Here is a 19,043-nt window from a genome sequence, read left to right as displayed (position 1 = left end):
TTATAAAATTAAAGCAGCATCCCAATTTCAGAGATATTAAAATGTGGTGAGGGGGAGGTATGCCTTCAAAACAATGAAAGTAACACACGTATATCTTAACTAAAACATCATTAAAGATCAAACATACAGTTCTAGGACAAACTGTTTCCACATAACAAGGACCACAAACTTCTACAAAACCAAAGAGTGAAGTCAGGACAAAAAGACCCATTTAAGGCAAAACAAAATATCCCTACCCAGTTGAATGTGGTCTTAAAAAGATCACTCCCTTCTCCAACCAACACCAAAGACCTGCTTCTTTAATGGACATAACCATTCCATTCCTTCTGTATTAGAGAAGTTTAAAACATGCTTGTTCTAACAACAAAATGAGGCCTCATTAACAAGTAAGTCAAGTATAAGCAATAGATTTAAGAGTTTTTCTTGATCTGATAAGGGAGGAATATGAGATACGTGAAGTAGTGAGACAGATACTAAGAGGACAGACTATTATGCAAATACCAACTTAATCCAGACTGCATGTACAACACAATTCAAATTTTTAATGTGCATACTTTCACATCTTTCAAAAAAAGAAAACATATTAGATGTGGCTATCTCTAGGTAATGAGACAACTTTATTTATGAATGTGTTCCTATATTTCCCAAATGTATTACAATGCATATATACTATTTATTACAGGGAGGAGAGAGTTAATGCTCCTTGCTTTCAATTCTATATTCATTACACCATGTTCAGAGACGTGCTTCCATTTCAAGACTCTTTTTTGTTTTTTTTTTGACAGAGTCTTGCTCTGTCGCCCAGGATGGAGCACAGTGGTGCAATCTTGGCTCACTGCAACCTCCGCCTCCGGAGTTCAAGCAATTCACCTGCCTCAGCCTCCCAAGCAGCTGCGATTACAAGCACCCATCACCACACACGACTAATTTTTTTGTAGAGACAGGGTTTCGCCATGTTGCCCAAGCTGGTTTTGAACTCCCCAGCTCAGGCAATCTGCCCGCCTCGGCCTCCAAAGTGCTGGGATTACAGGCGTGAGCCACCGCACCTGGCCCACTTCAATAGCTTTTACCATTATAGAAGTTTTTTCTTCCATACATACAGATGAAATGTCCAAAGGTCATTTACCCAATTTTCAGGTTTATCAACCCTGATACCTTGTTTCTAGTTTTCCTTCTCAGTCTTATTAATACCTCCAAAGGGGGGTAGCAGTAAGTAATAATAAAGATACTTCATAGGTACTAGACATTGTTATAAGCACTTTCATATATTAACTTTATCAACAGTACAAAGCAAAACTGAAGTCAATGGTCTGTTTTAATGCTGTAGCTATAAATGATCTGCTGAGGATGACTGAAGTGAGCAAAATATCTAATGATCCATACTGCCTATTGTATTTATTGTAATTAACATGGTCTCAATTTTTTTTAAAAAATTAATAATCCTGGTATTGGAAATCCTGGTCCAGAAAACTATTATAATAAAAGCAATAAAATAGTTAATAGTTCAAGTAACTCGGATTTTCTGGAATCCTGTCAAGTCATTAAAAAGATACAAACTTTTGGAACCATGTAACTCAACAGAATACTGCAGGTAACTCCAAAACTACCATTTAAGCAACTAATACCTTGATTTTTATTTTCATTTGCTTTATACAAATACACACCATTTCACCACACACCAATAGCCATAATTTTTTAGGTAACAATTATCTATAATGTTTAAAGATCAAAGCTACCAATTTAAAAAACAAAGAATATTCCTTATTTAACCAAATCAAAGTCTCTCCAGTCTGGTTCTTAGGTGAAATCCTAAATTCTGGCTCTGTATTTATTTTCATTCTGATCAACTGCTTTTGTTTTAAACATTGAAACAGAGGCCAAATAACACATCTAATGATACTGAGCCTGCAAGCCAATTTGTAAAATTTTTTTTTTTTTTGAGACAGGGTTTCGCTCTGTTGCCTAGGCTGGAGTGCAGTGGGGTGATCTTGGCTCACTGCAGCCTCCGCCTCCCATATTCAAGCAATTCTCCCACCTCAGCCTCCCGCGTAGCTGGGATTACAGGTGCACCACCAAGCCCAGCTAATTTTTGTATTTTTAGTAGAGGCAGGGTTTTGCTATGTTGGCCAGGCTGGTCCTGAACTCCTGACCTCAGGTGATCCACCCTCCTTAGCCTCCCAAAGTGCTAGGATTACAGGTGTGAGCCAACGCGCCTGGCCTAAAATGTTTTAATTATATGGATAATATCTAATTTAGGAATTCTTTCTAAAAAGTCAATAAAGAACAGGGTTAAATGTTTTAAAAAACAAAACTCATTTCAAATCATTTCATTTTCACTTAATTAGTACAGAAAATATTAAGATCTAATCTATTTATGTGTCTTCCTCAGATTTCATCAGCTTAGATACTACTAAATTTTTTCTAGTATTTACTCAATACTACTGTGGCTAGAGACAATGTACTCATACCAAATATTACTCTGTCCTTGCCTTTCAAACACTTAGGACAATGGCTTTTTACCTTACTGTTTTCTAGACAATCACTATGTTATGTGGTTTAATGTTTTAAGAGATGAAAATAAAAAGGGGAAGGCAGGACTGGGCGCGGTGGCTCCCGCCTGTAATCCCAGCACTTTGGGAGGCCGAGGCAGGTGGATCACAAGGTCAAGAGATCGAGACCATCCTGGTCAACATAGTGAAACCCCATCTCTACTAAAAATACAAAAAATTAGCTGGGCATGGTGGCGTGTGCCTGTAATCCCAGCTACTCAGGAGGCTGAGGCAGGAGAATTGCCTGAACCCAGGAGGCGGAGGTTGCGGTGAGCTGAGATCGCGCCATTGCACTCCAGCCTGGGTAACAAGAGCGAAACTCCGTCTCAAAAAAAAAAAAAAAAGGGGAAGGCAAAGAGGCTAGTAGCACAATTTGTTCTTCATTCTTTAAAACCACTTCCTTGACTTAATCTTGAGATTCTAGGTTACCTAAAGGAAGGCAGTCCTGTCAAGTATTTCAGGTGTGGTTTTATAGAAGCATCATTAGCATTCAGCTTCATGAGAGGTTGCCTGTCCATAGCCAGCCAAAAATAGAGTAAGTCATTGAGCTGTAATTACTGCTTTATAAAGTTTATTGAATCCATTACCCACTTTCACTCTTAAGCATCTGTCCTGGTTTCTCCTGACCACAAAACAATCTGTTTTTAGTGCATTCTCACAAGTCGTAACCAACAATATACTAAATTTGCATTTATTAAAAACATTGTCATTTTGGTTTTACTTTTACTTCTTCATCCACACAGCTATTTATAACATCTATCACTCTCAGTAAAATTAACTATTAAATCAAGAGTTGAAAGAAAACATTAAATGCTAAACTCTTAACTGCAAAACATCTAATTCCCAAACGGATATGCTACCGTTTATTATTTTTTAAAGTGTAAGGCAGTTAAGAACTCTTATCAGATTAATGCTATACATGGAAACAAGAACAAAAAGGAAAAAAAAAAAAACCCAAACTCTTATTAGAGTACTCTATTTAGATAGACTTAAATTAGGAGAGTAAACTGTGATGCAGAAATATTGTAGCAATCTGGCTGGGCTCGGTGGCTCACGCCTGTAATCCCAGCAATTTGCAAGGCCCAGGCAGGCGGATCATTTGAGGTCAGGAGTTCACAATCAGTCTGGCCAAAATAGTGAAGCTCCGTATCTACTAAAAATACAAAAAGTAGCCAGGCATGGTGGCAGGTGCCTGTAATCCCAGCTGCTCTGGAGGGAGGCTGAGGCACAAGAATCACTTGAACCTGAGAGACAGAGGTTGTAGTGAGCTGAGATTGTGGCACTGCACTCCAGCCTGGATGACAGAGACTCCATCTCAAAAAAAAAAAAAAGAAAAAGAAATATTGTAGAAATCTGACAACATGTACCAAAAATTTTATAAAAGGTTCTTATCCTTTGACCCAGTAATTCCACTTCCAAAAGCCTGAGAAAACTTTTGGTTTTTTTTTGACAGAGTCTCACTCTGTCGCCCCAGGCTGGAATGCAGTGGTGCAATCTCCACTTGCTGCAAACTCCGCCTCCTGGGTTCAAGCAATTCTCCTGCCTCAGCCTCCAGAGTAGCTGGGACTACAGGCACGTGCCACCACGCCTGGCTCATTTTTTGTGTTTTTAGTAGAGACAGGGTTTCACCATGTTAGCCAGGATGGTCTCCATCTCCTGACCTTGTGATCCACCTGCCTCAGCCTCCCAAAGTGCTGGGATTACAGGAGTGAGCCACTGCGCCCAGAAAGTAAACATTTTAATGCAAAGATTTGTGCATTACTTATATTCTTATTCATAGCAAACACTAGAACCTCCATGTCCAACAGTGGAAGAATTATGGAACGTCATACAACAGAATATTACACAGCCATTAAAAATGTTTAAGAATGGCAAGAAAAAAATGTTTTCAAAATTACATTTAGTGAACTCAATCAGGGCATAAAACGTTACCGAAAACATATTAACTCTGCATCTATGTGTGTGTCTATGACTGAAATTACACCAAATGCTGCTTATCCCTGAGAAGTATAAGTAAGGGCAATTGATTTTGCAGTTATTTTTCAAGATTTTGGAAGAAATGTCTATTTTGGCTGGGTGTGGTGGCTCATGCCTATAATCTCATCACTTCAGGAGGTTGAGGCAGACAGATCACCTGAGGTCAGGAGTTCAAGACCAGCCTGATAAACATAGTGAAACCCAATTGCTACTAAAAATACAAAAAAAATTAGCCAAGCATGGTGGCATGCACCTGTAATCCCAGCTACCTCGGACACCGAGGCAGGTGAATCACTTGAACCCTGGAGGTAGAGGTTGCAGTGAGCCAAGATCACGCCACTGTACTCCAGTCTGGGCGACAAAGCAAGAGTCTGTCTCAAAAAAAAAAACAACAAAAAAAAAAAACCTTATTCTTCAAAGATTTCTCTAAAATAAAATCTGTATTCTATCTGTTACAATTTTAGTAACACTGAACAGCATTTTAGCCACATAGTATAAAACTGTCTTAAATATTTCAACCATTCCACCAGCTTATTTGGGATTTTCTCAAATACACCTACATCAGCCCTATACTCAAGTGTTCAAACCCAGTGAACTACCATGGGAATCTTCTAAACATGGATACAACATATCACATCACATAAAAGAGGCTTTTTTTTTTGGAGACAGAGTTTCACTTTGCCTCCCAGGCTGGAGTACAGTGATGTGATCTCAGCTTACCGCAACCTCCATCTTCCGGTTCAATCAATTCTCTTGCCTCAGCCTCCTGAGTAGCTGGCTCTAAAGGCGCATGCCACCACATCCAGCTAATTTTTTTGTAATTTAGTAGAGACGGGTTTTCATCATATTGCCCATGCTGGTCTCGAACTCCTGAGCTCAGGCAATCCGCCTGCCTCTCGGCCTCTCAAAGTGGCAGGATTACAGCTGTGAGCCACAGCGCCCAGCCTAAGGCTACTTTTCTTTTCTGAAACAGAGTCTTGCTCTTGTCGCCCAGACTGGAGTGCAGTGCCACGATCTCAGCTCACTGCAACCTCCGCCTCCCCGGTTCAAGGGATTCTCCTGCCTCAGCCTCCTGAGTAGCTGGGATTGCAGGCGCCCACCATCATGCCCGACTAATTTTTGTATTTTTAGTAGAGACGTGATTTCATTATGTTGGCCACGCTGGTCTCGAACTGCTGACCTCAAGTAGGTCCGCCCTACTCAGCCTCCCACAGTGCTGGAATTACAGGCATGAGACACTGCACCCTGCCAAAGGCTATTTCTTTACATACAAGCTTGTTAATTTCATTTTTACAAGTCCAAGTTACAACTGCCAGTTTAACTAAGGCTAGAGGTTTCAGCATTCCCTACTAAAATGATAAAGTTTGCAACTTACTGTAAACATTGTTACTATACTGCAACATTTAGCTACTACCAAAATTCTAAGACTACTATTTGAAATAAGTTCAAATGATGTTTCTTCAGTGCATTACCTATAGACCCTAAGAACAAAGACAAACCTAACCTTAACTTCAGGCACACACTGCCATCCAACTATCAAAGGACCACTGCAGAGCTTAAAACTCTGATACAGGAATTTCTTCCCTCTTCCCTTTTCCCATTCTCTTCCAACAGGTGTTTTGCTCTGCATTCTCCCTTTCAGTAGTATTTGGTAGAACATCCTGAAAGAAACTTGTTTCCCTTGACAAGAATTTTCACTAACATTCACTCACAGCATTCAATGACTGTGCAGAAGTTCCAACACAAATAATCGTCTCACTCATTCCTTTGTGATAAAAACCCACTCTGAAGCAAAGAAAAACTGCACCTTTTCCTAAATGTTATTTTGAGATATTTAAATTAAGTAAGCTTAAGTTTTATTTGCCTTAGTCACAAGTCCACAGTACAATAAAAGCAAAATTCAACCACCAGATACAGTGCAAAATAAGTGCTAAACCACGTTGCAAGGTTACATCTTTTCCAGTGGAAAATTTTGGAAAGTCACATCACTGTGGAGAGAATAAAGTTTAAAAGCACCTAAAAAGTTGGTCATTTTAAAGTGCTATATGACAGATGTATTAATGTGCTGCATTCACAAAGGTGGTCATGTGAGTATTCCAAGAACTAATAAGTGTCTTTTAAAGCCTAATTTATGTTGGTTTTCCCTGTTTTGATGTTATTCACTCAATTATAATCTTACATCCAAACTCACTGGATTTTTTTTTTTTTTTAACTCCAAAGCCATTCTGGGACAATAAACCTCAAAGGCTGACATCAAACTATATGCTTGAGAAAAGTGTTTATGTTGGCAGGGGAGAGAAAAAAGAAAATATCAACAAATGAATTCCTATCCGGAATCCAAACTGAGAAATGTATTATTTAATTTGATCACAGTGCTAGTTTCAACTATTTAAAAATACAAGTCCATTATACTTCTAACGCAAAAAGTACAGAAATCATAATCAAGGCACACAAGTAATTTCTAATGCATCAACACTATTTACTTTATGTCAGAACAAATCATTCTACCTTTTTTCATGAAAAATAAATGCACTTGAATAATTGTAGATGCTGTCACTTCAAAAGTTCTAATAAATTAAATCATTCAATAGCTCTTATCCTTTTTAGAGTACTGCAACTCAATCAAGTCTTAATTGAGACTGGCAAGCATAAAGGCATAGACTGGCATCTCTACAATGACTTGCATTTTACATAAAATTTGAAAAAACTTCTGTAGATATTTGCAAAAAAAAATATTGAGGAACAAAATTAATCAACTGCCTTTGATAGCAAAAGAATACTGATGAGACGAAGAGACTTAGCTGCACCTTATCGAAATAAGCAAATGTATAATCCAAAGCTTCAGCATCATCAAAACGCAGATTTCAAAAGATATTCGGAAAAGGTTAATTTCTTAAGAAATAGTGGCAAGCAACTGCATTCATTTCCTGTTCAGATTCAATTCAAATTTCAGCCATTTCCTTGTAAAGGAAATAGTACACAGCAACATAAGGGTCGGTAATGCTACACTACCAACTCTAAAGAAGAAAGTACCCGGAACTGGGTCTTGACACTGAAGATGAGCAATCACCTTTTTATAGTACTCTTACACATTCAATAATCTGGCTTGCTTTAAAAAAAAAAAAAAAGCCCACCTGTAAACTAAATAATACCAAGAAAACCCATTTTGAAGAGGCAAGGCCTAGCAGTACAATCATTTCAAGAGTTTTAATGCATTAGGCAATACGGGAATATTTACAACGAAATCAAACCATGTTAGTGGAATCTTGACTGTGCCAGAGCATGTCACTCTGCCCCCAGTAATTAAGCTTATGTAGTGAGAGCTACCAGTATTAAAATAGAAAATACACAGGTAGCAGTGCAGCTGCGACATTTCCAGGTAATTAAGCCTCCCCGATGGTAGGTGGTTTCTGTAAGGGGTAGGCCCCAAATGCCCAAGATCCTTCAACTCCCTCTCCGAGACGCGTGCTTTGGCAAAAGCAGCGTCTCCTAAAGGGAAAGGGTCAAGGAAGAAGATTCCAAAAGAAGGAAAATCTAGAGGGAGGGAGTGCGTACGGAGCTCTGGGCTTGGGGCCGACAGAGGTTACCAAGCGACCCACTGCAAAGGCGAGTCTGTGGGGCCTGCTGGAGAGAAGGCCTCGCCTAGGAGTTGCAACACACTCTTTCTCCAGTGCGCAGCGCTCGGCCTGGGGGAGGGGGAGGAGGGGAAACAGCTGCCAGGGGAGCGGCGGGCCCAGCCCGGCCCGGCCCGCTCACCGTCAGGGTGTCGTCTATGTAGAGGGGAATCTGCCTCCTCTCGAAGGGGAACTCCTCCTCCCCGTCCCTGCACACTGCCACCAGTCGCGCCATCCTCCCCGACGCTGCCGTTGCCACCGTCACCACCTCTCCCCAGCTGCTGCTGCTGCTGCTGCTGCTGCTGCCGCCGCCGCCGCCGCCGCCACTCCTGCTGCCGCCGCCGCCGCTGCCGCCTCCTCCCAGCTCCTGCCTGCAACAGCCAAACCCCGCGAGCGTAAGCACCCGCCGCCGCGCAGCACATTCGCCACGGGGGGCAGGGAGCAGAGCGGGAGGGGACGGGAGAGCCGGGCTGCGTTTCCCATCACCCGATTCCACACGCGCTCAGCCAATGAGCGCCCAGCGCCGCCGGGACCCGCCCCCTCGCGCCGCGCTCCCTCCCTCCCGCCTGGCCCCCGCCCGCTCGCTGGCCTCCCGTCAGGGTCCAAAGGAGAGGCGGAAGGGACCGTCCGGCCCGGGGGCTTCCCCGCCCGCCGCGGAAGTCCCGGCCCCAGGACCCCACCCCTGGCCTCAGCCCCATAGCCCGATCCCCGCCGCCCGCCACCCGGGTGCCCTCCTCCCTCAGCTGACCCCTTCTCCGGGTTTCTAGGCGCATCCCGCCCAGTCAGCCCCTGGACTGCAGTTGCCCAGCGCGACCCCGCCCCTGGGAGGGGTCGACCCCGCCACGGCTCTGCGGAGTCCAGGGAAGAGGGACGCTCAGACCTTTTCTTCACCCTTCTCGGAGGAGGCTGTCGGTTCCGACCTTCACCGTTTTCGTGGTCGCCTCCCTGACCCCCACCTCTGCTCTCCGTTACCAGCTGACGAGGCCCGCGTCAGGGCTGGCCTGGGCGGGAGTGCGGCTCCGAAAGCCGTTTCCTCTCCGGGCAGTCAGCCGCTCGCGCCGCGGGGAGTGGGGGAGGGAGGGCGGGGGACAGGGGGAAGGTGGGGCCGGGCGGGGCCAGTGTCATCTCGCGAGACTGGGGCCTGCCGCGCTGGGGTCTCCGCTGTAGAAATCTGCGCCCCGGGGATGAGGGCCAACCTGGCGGGGCCGATCTGGCAGTCTCGCTGCCGGCGCCGCCCTCGGAGTTCAGCCATTCTGCTGGACCCGAACTAGGACTGGTAGGAGGGGTGATCCGCCCAATCTCAGGCCCTCGCCCGCGGACTCGGAAGGCTTCCCCAGGGCCGAGGGGCGCAGCGAGGCGAGGTCGCCTGACTCCGGGCTGACTCAGGGCGGAGGCCCAGGGAGGATCTGGGTAGGTGGCGAGGATCCCAGGTCAGAGGGGGCGGAAGGCAGTAAGGAAAGGGAGACTAGCATTCTGGGGAGAGAAACAAACTCTGGCCTCGATCTCTTGGCCCTTGACGCCACTGAATTCGCGTTCCGCAGCGGGAAGGGGAGGAAAGGGCCCTGACACCCCGGCTCGCCAAGGCCCCGCCGCGTAGCTGCATCCCGATCCCGCCTAGGGGACCGCAGACAGTGAAGTGCTGACAGCTTGTGGTTGTCATTACACTGGAGGGAAATAGAAAACTGGACAGTGGTGTGTGTGTGCGTCTTGGCCAAAAGAACTTCCTGGGCTCAGTTAAAGTGAACAGGTACTCCTTTGGATGAAGTACTGGCACTGGCCGAAGGCCTTTCCCTCCTGCCGTCTCCGAGGAAGCACAGCTGCTGTGAAGACAGTTCCTCTCGCCACCGTGTGCTCAGTTCTGGCCTTGAAGGTTTTGGAGGTCTGTTGTGAAGCCAAAAGAGTTGGAAGCTATCACCGGGCGCGGTGGCTCAAGCCTATAATCCCAGCACTTTGGGAGGCCGAGGCGGGCGGATCACAAGGTCAAGAGACCAAGACCATCCTGACCAACATGGTGAAACACCATCTCTACTAAAAATACAAAATTAATTGGGCATGGTAGCGCGCACCTGTAGTCCCAGCTACTAGGGAGGCTGAGGCAGGAGAATCTTGAACCCGGGAGGCGGAGGTTGCAGTGAGCCGAAGTCACGCCACTGCATTCCAGCCTGGCGACAGAGCAAGACTACCCACCCCCTCCCCCCCAAAAAAAGAGTTGAAAGATATTTAGCCTGTGAAAGTCCTGGCGATCTGAAGAATAGAACCATTTGCTGTTGCATTTCCTGGTAGAATAAGCTGGAGCTGTGACACCTTTAAAAAGTATTTTGGGCCAGGCGTGGTGGCTCACGCCTGTAATCCCAGCACTTTGGGAGGCCAAGGCAGGCGGATCACCTGAGGTAGGGAATTCCAGACCAGCCAGACCAACATGGAGAAACCCCTTCACTACTAAAAATACAAAAAGTAGCCGGGCGTGGTGACGCATGCCTGTGATCCCAGCTACTCGGGAGGCTAAGGCAGGAGAATTGCTTGAACCTGGGAGACAGAGGTTGCAGCGAGCCGAGATCACACCACTACACTCCACCCTGGGCAACAAAAGCGAAACTCCACCTCAAAAAACAAAAACAACAACAATACAGGCCGGGTGCATTGGCTCACACCTGTAATCCCAAGACTTTGGGAGACAAGGCGGGCAGATAACTTGAGGTCAGGAGGTCGAGACCTGCCTGGGCAACATTGAGAAACCCTGTCTCTACTAAAAATACAAAAATTAGCCAGTCGGGATGGTGCACACCTGTAATCCTAGCTACTCGGGAGGCTGAGGCAGAATTGCTTCAACCCAGAAGGTGGAGGTTGTGGTGAGCTGAGATCGCCCCACTGCACTCCAGCCTGGATGACAGTGTAAGACTCTTATCTCAAATAAAATTATATATATATATACACACACTGTGGCTTTCAGTATCTAGAGGTGCTCCTATATACATCAATTAATGTACCCACTTTTTTATTTTGACACATAGTTTAGCTCTTGTTGCCCAGGCTGGAGTACAACTGCCTTATCTCGGTTCACTGCAACCTCCTCCTCCCAGATCAATCGATTCCCCTGCCTCAGCCTCCCAAGTAGGTGGGATTACAGGCATAAGCCACCATGCCTAGATAATTTTGTATTTTTGGTAGAGACAGGGTTTCTCCATGTTGGTCAAGCTGGTCTCGAACTCCTGACCTCATGACCCTCCTGCCTCAGCCTCCCAAAGTGCTGGGATTACAGGTATGAGCCACCATGCCCAGCCTTAATGTATCTACTTTAAACCTTTTAAACTTCACTAGGATTCTGGTTGGTAAAGACTCATTATATTTTAATTACTTTGATTACTGATCACACACCAGGTACTTCACAAAGAGTATTCAGCCTGGGGATTTAAATCTCTGAAAAGATGTTAAAACACGGGGCCGGGGGCGGTGGCTCACGCCTGTAATCCCAACACTTTGGGAGACCGAGGCGGGTGGATCACGAAGTCAAGAGATCGAGACTATCCTGGTCAACATAGTGAAACCCTGTCTCTACTAAAAATACAAAAAATTAGCTGGGCATGGTGGCGTGTACCTGTAACCCCAGCTACTCAGGAGGCTGAGGCAGGAGAATTGCCTGAACCCAGGAGGCGGAGGTTGCAGTGAGCCGAGATCGCGCCATTGCACTCCAGCCTGGGTAACGAGCGAAACTCTGTCTCAAAAAAAAAAAAAAAAAAAAAAAGTTAAAACACATATATAAAACATAATAAAATGAGATCACAACAATCTTTTTCCATCTGAGCTTACCTTCCCTAATTTTGGTTTGTCTGTTAGGTCCACTGAACAGTTATTTTTGGACAGTGTTTCACATACTATAGGAATAAAATGAAAACGTATTCTTAAGGCAAAAAAGGCAGATAACTTGCTAGCTAAATTGCTGTTTCTCAAGGAGGTAGCCTGGGTGCTATAAATACAATAAAATCAATATCCCAAGGAAAATGCTTAGAAAATTATTTCATGACAAAATGATTTTTCAAAGTTTTTTTTTGAGACAGAGTTTCGCTCTTGTTACCCAGGCTGGAGTGCAATGGTGCGATCTCAGCTCACCGCAACCTCAGCCTCCTGGGTTCAGGCAATTCTCCTGCCTCAGCCTCCTGAGTAGCTGGGATTACAGGCACGCGCCACCATGCCCAGCTAATTTTTTGTATTTTTAGTAGAGACGGGGTTTCATCATGTTGACCAGGATGGTCTCGATTTCTTGACCTCGTGATCCACCCGCCTCGGCCTCCCAAAGTGCTGGGATTACAGGCATGAGCCACCGCGCCCGGCTTAAATTTTTCTTTTTTTTATACACCCATCTGCACACTGGAGTATTTGATTTTAAACCCTTCCTTCTTAATCCTAGGTTTTATTCAAAAATTTAAATTGAGCAATAAAGAAGTATTGACAATCCAGTTTACACCGAAATGTCAACATAAACATTTCATTTAATATACATTTATTGTAAAAGCAATATACAATAAAAATACAGAATAGCATACATTCTAACAAGTCACAAGGCTTTGTTTCTTCTTGGTTTGTTGTTGAGATACATTAAAATATTAAGCATTGGCTCAGTGTGGTAGCTCATGCCTGTAATCCCAGCACTTTGGGAGGCTGAGGCAGGTGGATCACTTGCATTCAGGAGTTTTGAGAGCAACCTGGCCAATATGGCAAAATCCTACCTCTACTAAATACACAAAAATTAGCTGGGCATGGTGGCCAACACCTCCAGTCCCAGCTACTCAGGAGGCTGAGGCAGGAGAATCACTTGAACCCAGGAGGTGGAGGTTGCATGAGCCGAGATCAGGCCACTGCACTCCAGCCTGGGCAACAGAGTGAGACTCTGTTCCAGGAAAAAAAATAATAAAGCATTACTACTATTATTTTGTAATAAAATATGGTTAACACTGTTGCCAAAAACTCATTTTCTTTACAATTTATATTCTTCCTCATTAAACATTGCCCAAATACTTATATATCCTACTGTTGATCACCAAAATTTTATAGTCTTATCTTGCAAATACAGTACATATACAATAAAACAGTTGGAAAACATATAGAGATTGACCACAAATAAGGCCCACAAGGTACTGCTGTGTAATGTATCTACCATCAGGTTAATCAGGCCAGTTGTTATATTTGACAGTAAGAAAAATATTAACTGTTTTCTGTTTAGAGCTGTGATTAAACAAAGACTGGGTTCCCTTCTTTCAGTTTCAGGGACTAGAGATTCTGAATGCTTTTTATTTGTAACAGGTGACTGGATAAGTTTCCAAGAACATGGTACTAGAGCACCTTTAATTAGAAATTTGGCAAAACTCAAAATTATATCACCCAGTAATAAACTACTAAGAAGAATCAGGCTAGAAGCAACTATCCAAATACAAAAGGCTAAATTTGCCATTCTTCGAGATACTAATTCTACATTTACTTGAACTACATAAAGAGATATAAAGAGGCTAATAGCTGCCAGCAAAAGACAACAGGCTACTTTTATCAAGTCTTTGATATATGATCTGTTCTTATGTACATATAACCCTGTTTGTACACCAGCCATGTGTATCGCCACATATCCCAGGGTAGAGATTATTCCTTCACGGTTGGCATTTAGTAGACCAACCCGTGTGCCATTACCATCAGTACCATATAATATTAACCTCTTCAGTGGAGTAAAGTCAAGGGCTAGCTGGTATAATACACTAATGATGAGGGCAATAATCCAGGACGTATTTAGGGGAAAAATAATCAAAAGCAGTGGTGTTACCAATTTCACAACTATTATGGTAAAGAAAAAGTTCCAGTGAACTCCATACTCAGTTAAATGTTCCTGATAGCCTATTGATTTTATAATGGCTAATCGTCCAATTCCTAGGAAGACCAATGGCCAAACAGAGTACAATGAGTTTGTAAAGTAACACAATTTCGACCCTTCCGTATATTTTCTCCTCCTGATCTCTAGACAAACCATTGCAGTCCCAAAAACAAAGCCACCTACTCCAAAATCCATTGCTCCTGTCCCATAGAGCTCAGTTTTGGCAAATCTTCTGGGAAAAAGTGGGAAGTCCACAGCCAAAATAGCAATAGCAGTAAATGCACTGGTAATTACACGGAAACAGGAGATAGCTGGAATGTATTCTGATTCTACACTGATGTTCAAGAATTTTTCAAGGATTTTCTGGAAAGGAACTCTGGCATAGCAAGTCCTCCTTCGGTATATTTGATAGAACAGCCCTGCCCCAAAGATAATTACAGTGAGAAGCTCAAGGAGAATAAATGAAGCCCAAATGGTCAAAGTGGCTACCATGGGAACTATTAGGACAATAAAGTCCATGAAGAATCTAGTTTTCCAGGTATGTGAAAAAGAACACATGTGCTGTGAGAAAATGATCAGGAATCCTCTGCACAGGATACAGAATGCAGGAAAGCACAATCCCTGGGTGATTTCCAGCACAGTGGTTCCATTGAGGTTACTGACAAAAGCTTCCTTCATCTGCTTTTGAGACATTTTTTTTCTTTCTGTGAAAACAAGAGCAAAGGAATGGATTTGTGAAACGCAACATTCTTGTGTAATCAGCATACCTGGCTTAATTTTACTCTTATTCCTAGATTTCAGAGCGAACTTTGGGCCCTAATGATTTCACCTAGGATTTGTGAAGAATCCTCTTCCAAGGATTGTAGGAAAAGGCTTAACACTAATGCATTAGGATAGAACTGTCATACTTATAGTATGAAATTATTGGTTACAAAGCTTCAACTATTCCCTATACAAGATAGACTTACAAAGTGAATTTGGGGCCGGGCGCATGGCTCACACCTGTAATCCCAGCACTTCGAGAGGCTGAGGTGGGAGGATCACCTGAAGTCAGGAGTTCCAGACCAACCTGGCCAACATGGCGAAACCCCATCTCTACTAAAAATATAAAATTAGCCTAGCGTGGTGGCACCCGCGTGTAATCTCAGCTACTCAGGAGGCTGAGGCAGGAGAATCGCTTGAACCAGGAAGGCGGAGGTTGCAGTGAGCCAAGATCGCACCATTGCACTCCAGCCTAAGCAACAAGAGTGAAACTCCGTCTCGAAAAAAAAAAGAAATGAAAAAGAAAAGAGAGCAAATTTGGTATATAAACCCTGAGAATGGTATCATAAGCAGCCGGGAATTTCTATTATGGAGCACAGTATGTATTACGAAGAGTCTTTGATGAAAATTGAATACACTTTTAATAATGAGTTTAAAGCAAATCCAAAGGCTAGCAGACTACAAGTACATTTTGAAGTTGGGGGCCTTGGTTCCAGTTCAGAGCCTCTCTAAATCTACTGCCTCGGTATAAAACGTGAGCCCTGCAGTGATTTCTGGATCCCTGCCCAGGCTGGTCCTTCCCTTATTTACAGACAGCTGTTTTCAGGTTAGGGTGGAAGTAGGTACCATGGGTGCATTAAGAATAGATGTATAGCGCACAGTAGTGTTAGTTGTTCTTTTATTAAGGGCTATAAAACACCTCTGAATGCCACACATTGTCTGAAAAATGGCATACTGGAAGAACACATTTGTTGGTCAAACATGAACCTAGAGCTTCTCACTTAACATGAACTGAATAAGTAAGTGAATGCATGCATGCATTATGGCCTGTCTGGAACCTGCGACAATACCTCACAGTAACCGACTCAAATCAATTGACCTTTAAAAATAAGAAAGTCCTAGCGGGGAGCAGCGGCTTATGCCTGTAATCCTAGCGCTTTGGGACGAGAATCACTTGAGGCCAGGAGTTTGAAATCAGCCTAGGGAACATTGCGAGATTCCGTCTCTACAAAAGGAAAAAAAGCAATTAAAAATTAGCTGGGCCTGGTGGTGCGCACCTGTAATCACAGCCACTCGCCAAGCTGAGGCGGGAGGATCGCTGTAGCCCAGGGCGTGAGCCGAGATAGCGCCACTGCACTCCTACCTGGGTGACAGAGCGAGACTCTCGTCTCTGAAAAAATAAAGTCTTTCCTGACAGACGCCCGATCTGGCCGCACTCTGCCCGTATACCTCACGTGCTCCAGTGGAGCCTGCGACTCCGGCAGAGGGTCTGCGTGGGCTCGGCCGCCGGACTCCCCTGCACCCGCCAAACCACGCGGGCACCAACCTCTTCCGCCTCCCGCGAGGCGCTTCCGGCCGACGCGGGCAGCCTGCACTTCCGGGCCGGCAGATTCCGTGTCCCCGCCCGTAATGGCGCTCGTCCCCGTGTCCCTTGGGCTACCCACTCTTGTCCTTATGTCCTTTGGGCTGATACAGGTCAGATCCTCTCGGGCTATGTCCCTGAGAGGAGCGCCTGGAGAGGAAACGGCGCGCCATGCACCTCACAGCGGCCCCTCAGACCCCACGGCGAGGCCCTATCAGGGTAAAGGGGTCTGCGGGACCTGCGCAAGGCTCCGCCGCAGCGACCTCTACAGAAAGACCCCCGGCCCTGGGAGCGCCCGAAGGCCCAGGAAACCGTGCTTCCGCGCTTCTTTCCCGGAACGTGGGAAGCTGCCGCTTTACCCTCATTTTACGCCGGGGTCGCAAAACATCTCACCCTAGACTGAGCCCACAAGCCAGACCCGGCGTCCCAACCGAGCCACGTGTGGCCCGCGCTGCGAGTGCGCGCCCCGCCCCTGGGGAGGAGCTGACCGACCCCGGCCACTCGGCCGGTGCCTCAGCCGACCGGGTGCGGTCCCAGCTTTCCCTCCTCCCTGCTCGCTCCTGCCCCTCCTCTTCTCTCCCCTCCCCGGTTCTTCCCGCCGCCCGACCCGGCCCGTCCGCCTTTCCAGTCTGGCCGGGCGGGGACCTGACGCACGGCGGCTCGGGCCGTGGGACCGGTGAGTGCCATCCCGAACCCAGATCTGAAGCCCTCGCGACGCAAAAGGGGCAGAGGAGGCCAGTTTGCCCCTCAGAGCTGAGGAAGAAGAGGGCGTCTCCACCTCCCCTTCCGAAGTGCTGTTTCCCTTCTTTCTTCCCTTTTCCATTTGACCCTCTTGTGTCTCATGAGCGGGTAGCCCCGCTCTCGGGCCTTTCATGGTCACCCTCCACCTTTCCACCTGGCCGGCAGGGGGCGACCCGGGTGGGAAGAGGGTCCCTACTAAACTCTTTGCCCAGCTCAGGACCCCGGAAGGGAGCGGTCCAGGGAGGCGTCAGTGCAGCCGCGCCCTTGGCTGGGGTCGTGTCCACCTTCCTGGGAAGGACGTACTCTCCCAGTGCCAGGTGCTTCCGGAACGGCATCCCAGTGCTGGATTTGGTGGCGCGTCGCCCGGACCAGGAATTCCCGGTTCCCGCCGGGAACCTGGGGGCGGAGCCACCTGGGCTCACAAGATCCTTATCCAGCCCTTCTCAGCGTGTGCCCTCCCACTGTCCTCCATTACTAGAAAGAAACTGAGGCTGAGAAGGTGGAGGGACTGGTGGTCAGGTTACCACTTGCCTTGATTCGGTGTTCCATCTACTCATTACTGTCTCCCTTCTGCCCACAGTGGTCACACCCTTTCCAGAAATTCTTGGCTGGAAACTGCAAAACCGACTAGAGCAGGAGCTGGGAGAACTGGAGAAAACTGCCCTAATCTCACTTGACTCCAGCTGGGGGCTGATGCTGCATCATAATATTTGCAAAGCGCTCTCACAGGTATTAGTCCCTTTCATCCTTCATTTATCCCTATGAGGTCTGGATATCATTACTCCATTTTGTAAACGAGGAAACAGAGGAAGGCTTAGAGAGTTCTTGGAATCTGTGCCAGGGGGCTTGGGCTCTGGATTCAAACCCCAAACCTGTTGTGCAGCCCCTCTGGACCTATTGCTTGAGATGAGCTCCCAGTTGAAAGAGCTTTGTTCTTTGGAGCCCTCTGCATGGCTTTCCCTTGGATGGGAAAGTGTCCAGGGTCAGTGTGTTCAGCACAGTTCTGATGCTCCTTTCTGCCTGAATTATTTTTCCAGCTTCTAAGGAAGTCCCTATTGCTGGGTTCTTTAAAGACGACGTATTCAGGGCCTCAAGAAAGTCTCCACCAGGGTTAATCCGTTGCAGGCACGCCTCATCTCTCCTTGCTAGACGTGGTGCCAAGGCCTGGAAAATTCCAAGTCTGAGGGTCACTTAACCATTCTTCAAAGATTGGCTTAGGCCAAGCCTCGCAACAACCCACCTCCCAGATGGATTCAGCTCCCTGAAATCCTCACCTTCTTGAAGTTGACACTGTTCACCTGATTAGTGCTCCCAAATGGATCATCAACCCTTAGCTGTAGTGCTTACAGTGTTTATCCTGAGTGAATACTCAGATTTGTACTTTGTGTGGTGCTGAGCAATGCTGAGTATATGATAAAAGTATATTGTTTGCTGAGAAGGATGGCAGGGAAAACCTGGCCGCCCCTGCCCCCGCCCCCCAAAGTGGAAAACTGCTTGGGGCATTCTAAAGTAGCAAACAGTAATGTATATCTTACACCGGTTAAAACTTCTTTAAGCACGGGGTATGTGACCCTGCCTCCGTGGCTCCCTCCGTGGAGAATACTTTGTAGTTTGTCCTTGATCAGTGGTAAGCAGGCACCAGCTGCCTACCTAGTTTATCTTGGGTCTATGAGAAAACACAGAACACCTGTTTGTGAATAACAATCACCTGTTCAGAGAGAACTTGTTTATTAATAATAATCACCTGTTCAGAGAGAATAACTGTGGGTCAGCATCTGTTCAAGGGCCACAGCCCAGAATGCTGTTAATCCCCTGAGGCTCTCAGCTCGGAAGGCTCTTGGCCCCCGAATATTCCCATTTTGCTGTTTTATCTGGGTGTCTACTTCTTAATGCCTTCAGCACCGCCTGGGTAGGGGTCTCTACGGCCATGCTGGTCTCGGTAGTGTGGTGCTGTCAAACCGTGA

The 19,043-nt window shown here is 46.0% G+C and overlaps 3 protein-coding genes across 6 annotated transcripts in view; 1 reads left to right on the top strand and 2 right to left on the bottom strand.

The window, feature by feature from the left end:
• Positions 1-8,432, bottom strand: part of GGNBP2 (gametogenetin binding protein 2) — a 44,288-nt gene extending 35,856 nt beyond the window's left edge. Inside the window, exon 1 of one of the 2 annotated variants that reach the window (XM_021674663.2) lies at positions 8,283-8,432. In XM_021674663.2, coding sequence (XP_021530338.1) covers positions 8,283-8,375 — 93 coding nt within the window. In that variant the 5' untranslated portion in view covers positions 8,376-8,432. The remainder of the gene's footprint in view (positions 1-8,282) is intronic. The other variant, XM_012445514.2, reaches the window with a different exon arrangement.
• Positions 8,433-12,609: 4,177 nt separating this feature from the next.
• Positions 12,610-16,719, bottom strand: PIGW (phosphatidylinositol glycan anchor biosynthesis class W). Of its 3 annotated transcripts, none has more exons than XM_012445491.3 (2): positions 16,303-16,719; positions 12,610-14,698 (listed from the first exon to the last, which is right to left on the bottom strand). In XM_012445491.3, the coding sequence occupies exon 2, from the start codon at positions 14,685-14,687 to the stop codon at positions 13,173-13,175; it is 1,515 nt and encodes a 504-aa protein (XP_012300914.3). In that variant the 5' UTR covers positions 14,688-14,698; positions 16,303-16,719; the 3' UTR covers positions 12,610-13,172. The 3 variants fall into 3 exon arrangements, with proteins under 3 accessions (XP_012300914.3, XP_012300913.3, XP_064234116.1); XM_012445490.3 differs by lacking the exon at positions 16,303-16,719 and adding an exon at positions 16,206-16,293; XM_064378046.1 differs by lacking the exon at positions 16,303-16,719 and adding an exon at positions 16,034-16,189.
• Positions 16,720-17,586: 867 nt separating this feature from the next.
• MYO19 (myosin XIX) overlaps positions 17,587-19,043 on the top strand; it is a 41,162-nt gene continuing 39,705 nt past the window's right edge. The window contains 1 exon segment of the mRNA XM_012445483.3: positions 17,587-17,808. The gene's annotated coding sequence lies outside the window, so the exon portion shown is untranslated.

This window comes from Aotus nancymaae, unplaced genomic scaffold (assembly GCF_030222135.1).
Source record: "Aotus nancymaae isolate 86718 unplaced genomic scaffold, 86718_ANA_hifiasm-v0.15.2.pri h1tg000018l, whole genome shotgun sequence".
NCBI classification, from domain to species: Eukaryota; Metazoa; Chordata; class Mammalia; order Primates; family Aotidae; genus Aotus; species Aotus nancymaae.
Note: the sequence above shows the minus strand (reverse complement) of the source record. Positions and strands in the feature narration are given on the sequence as shown.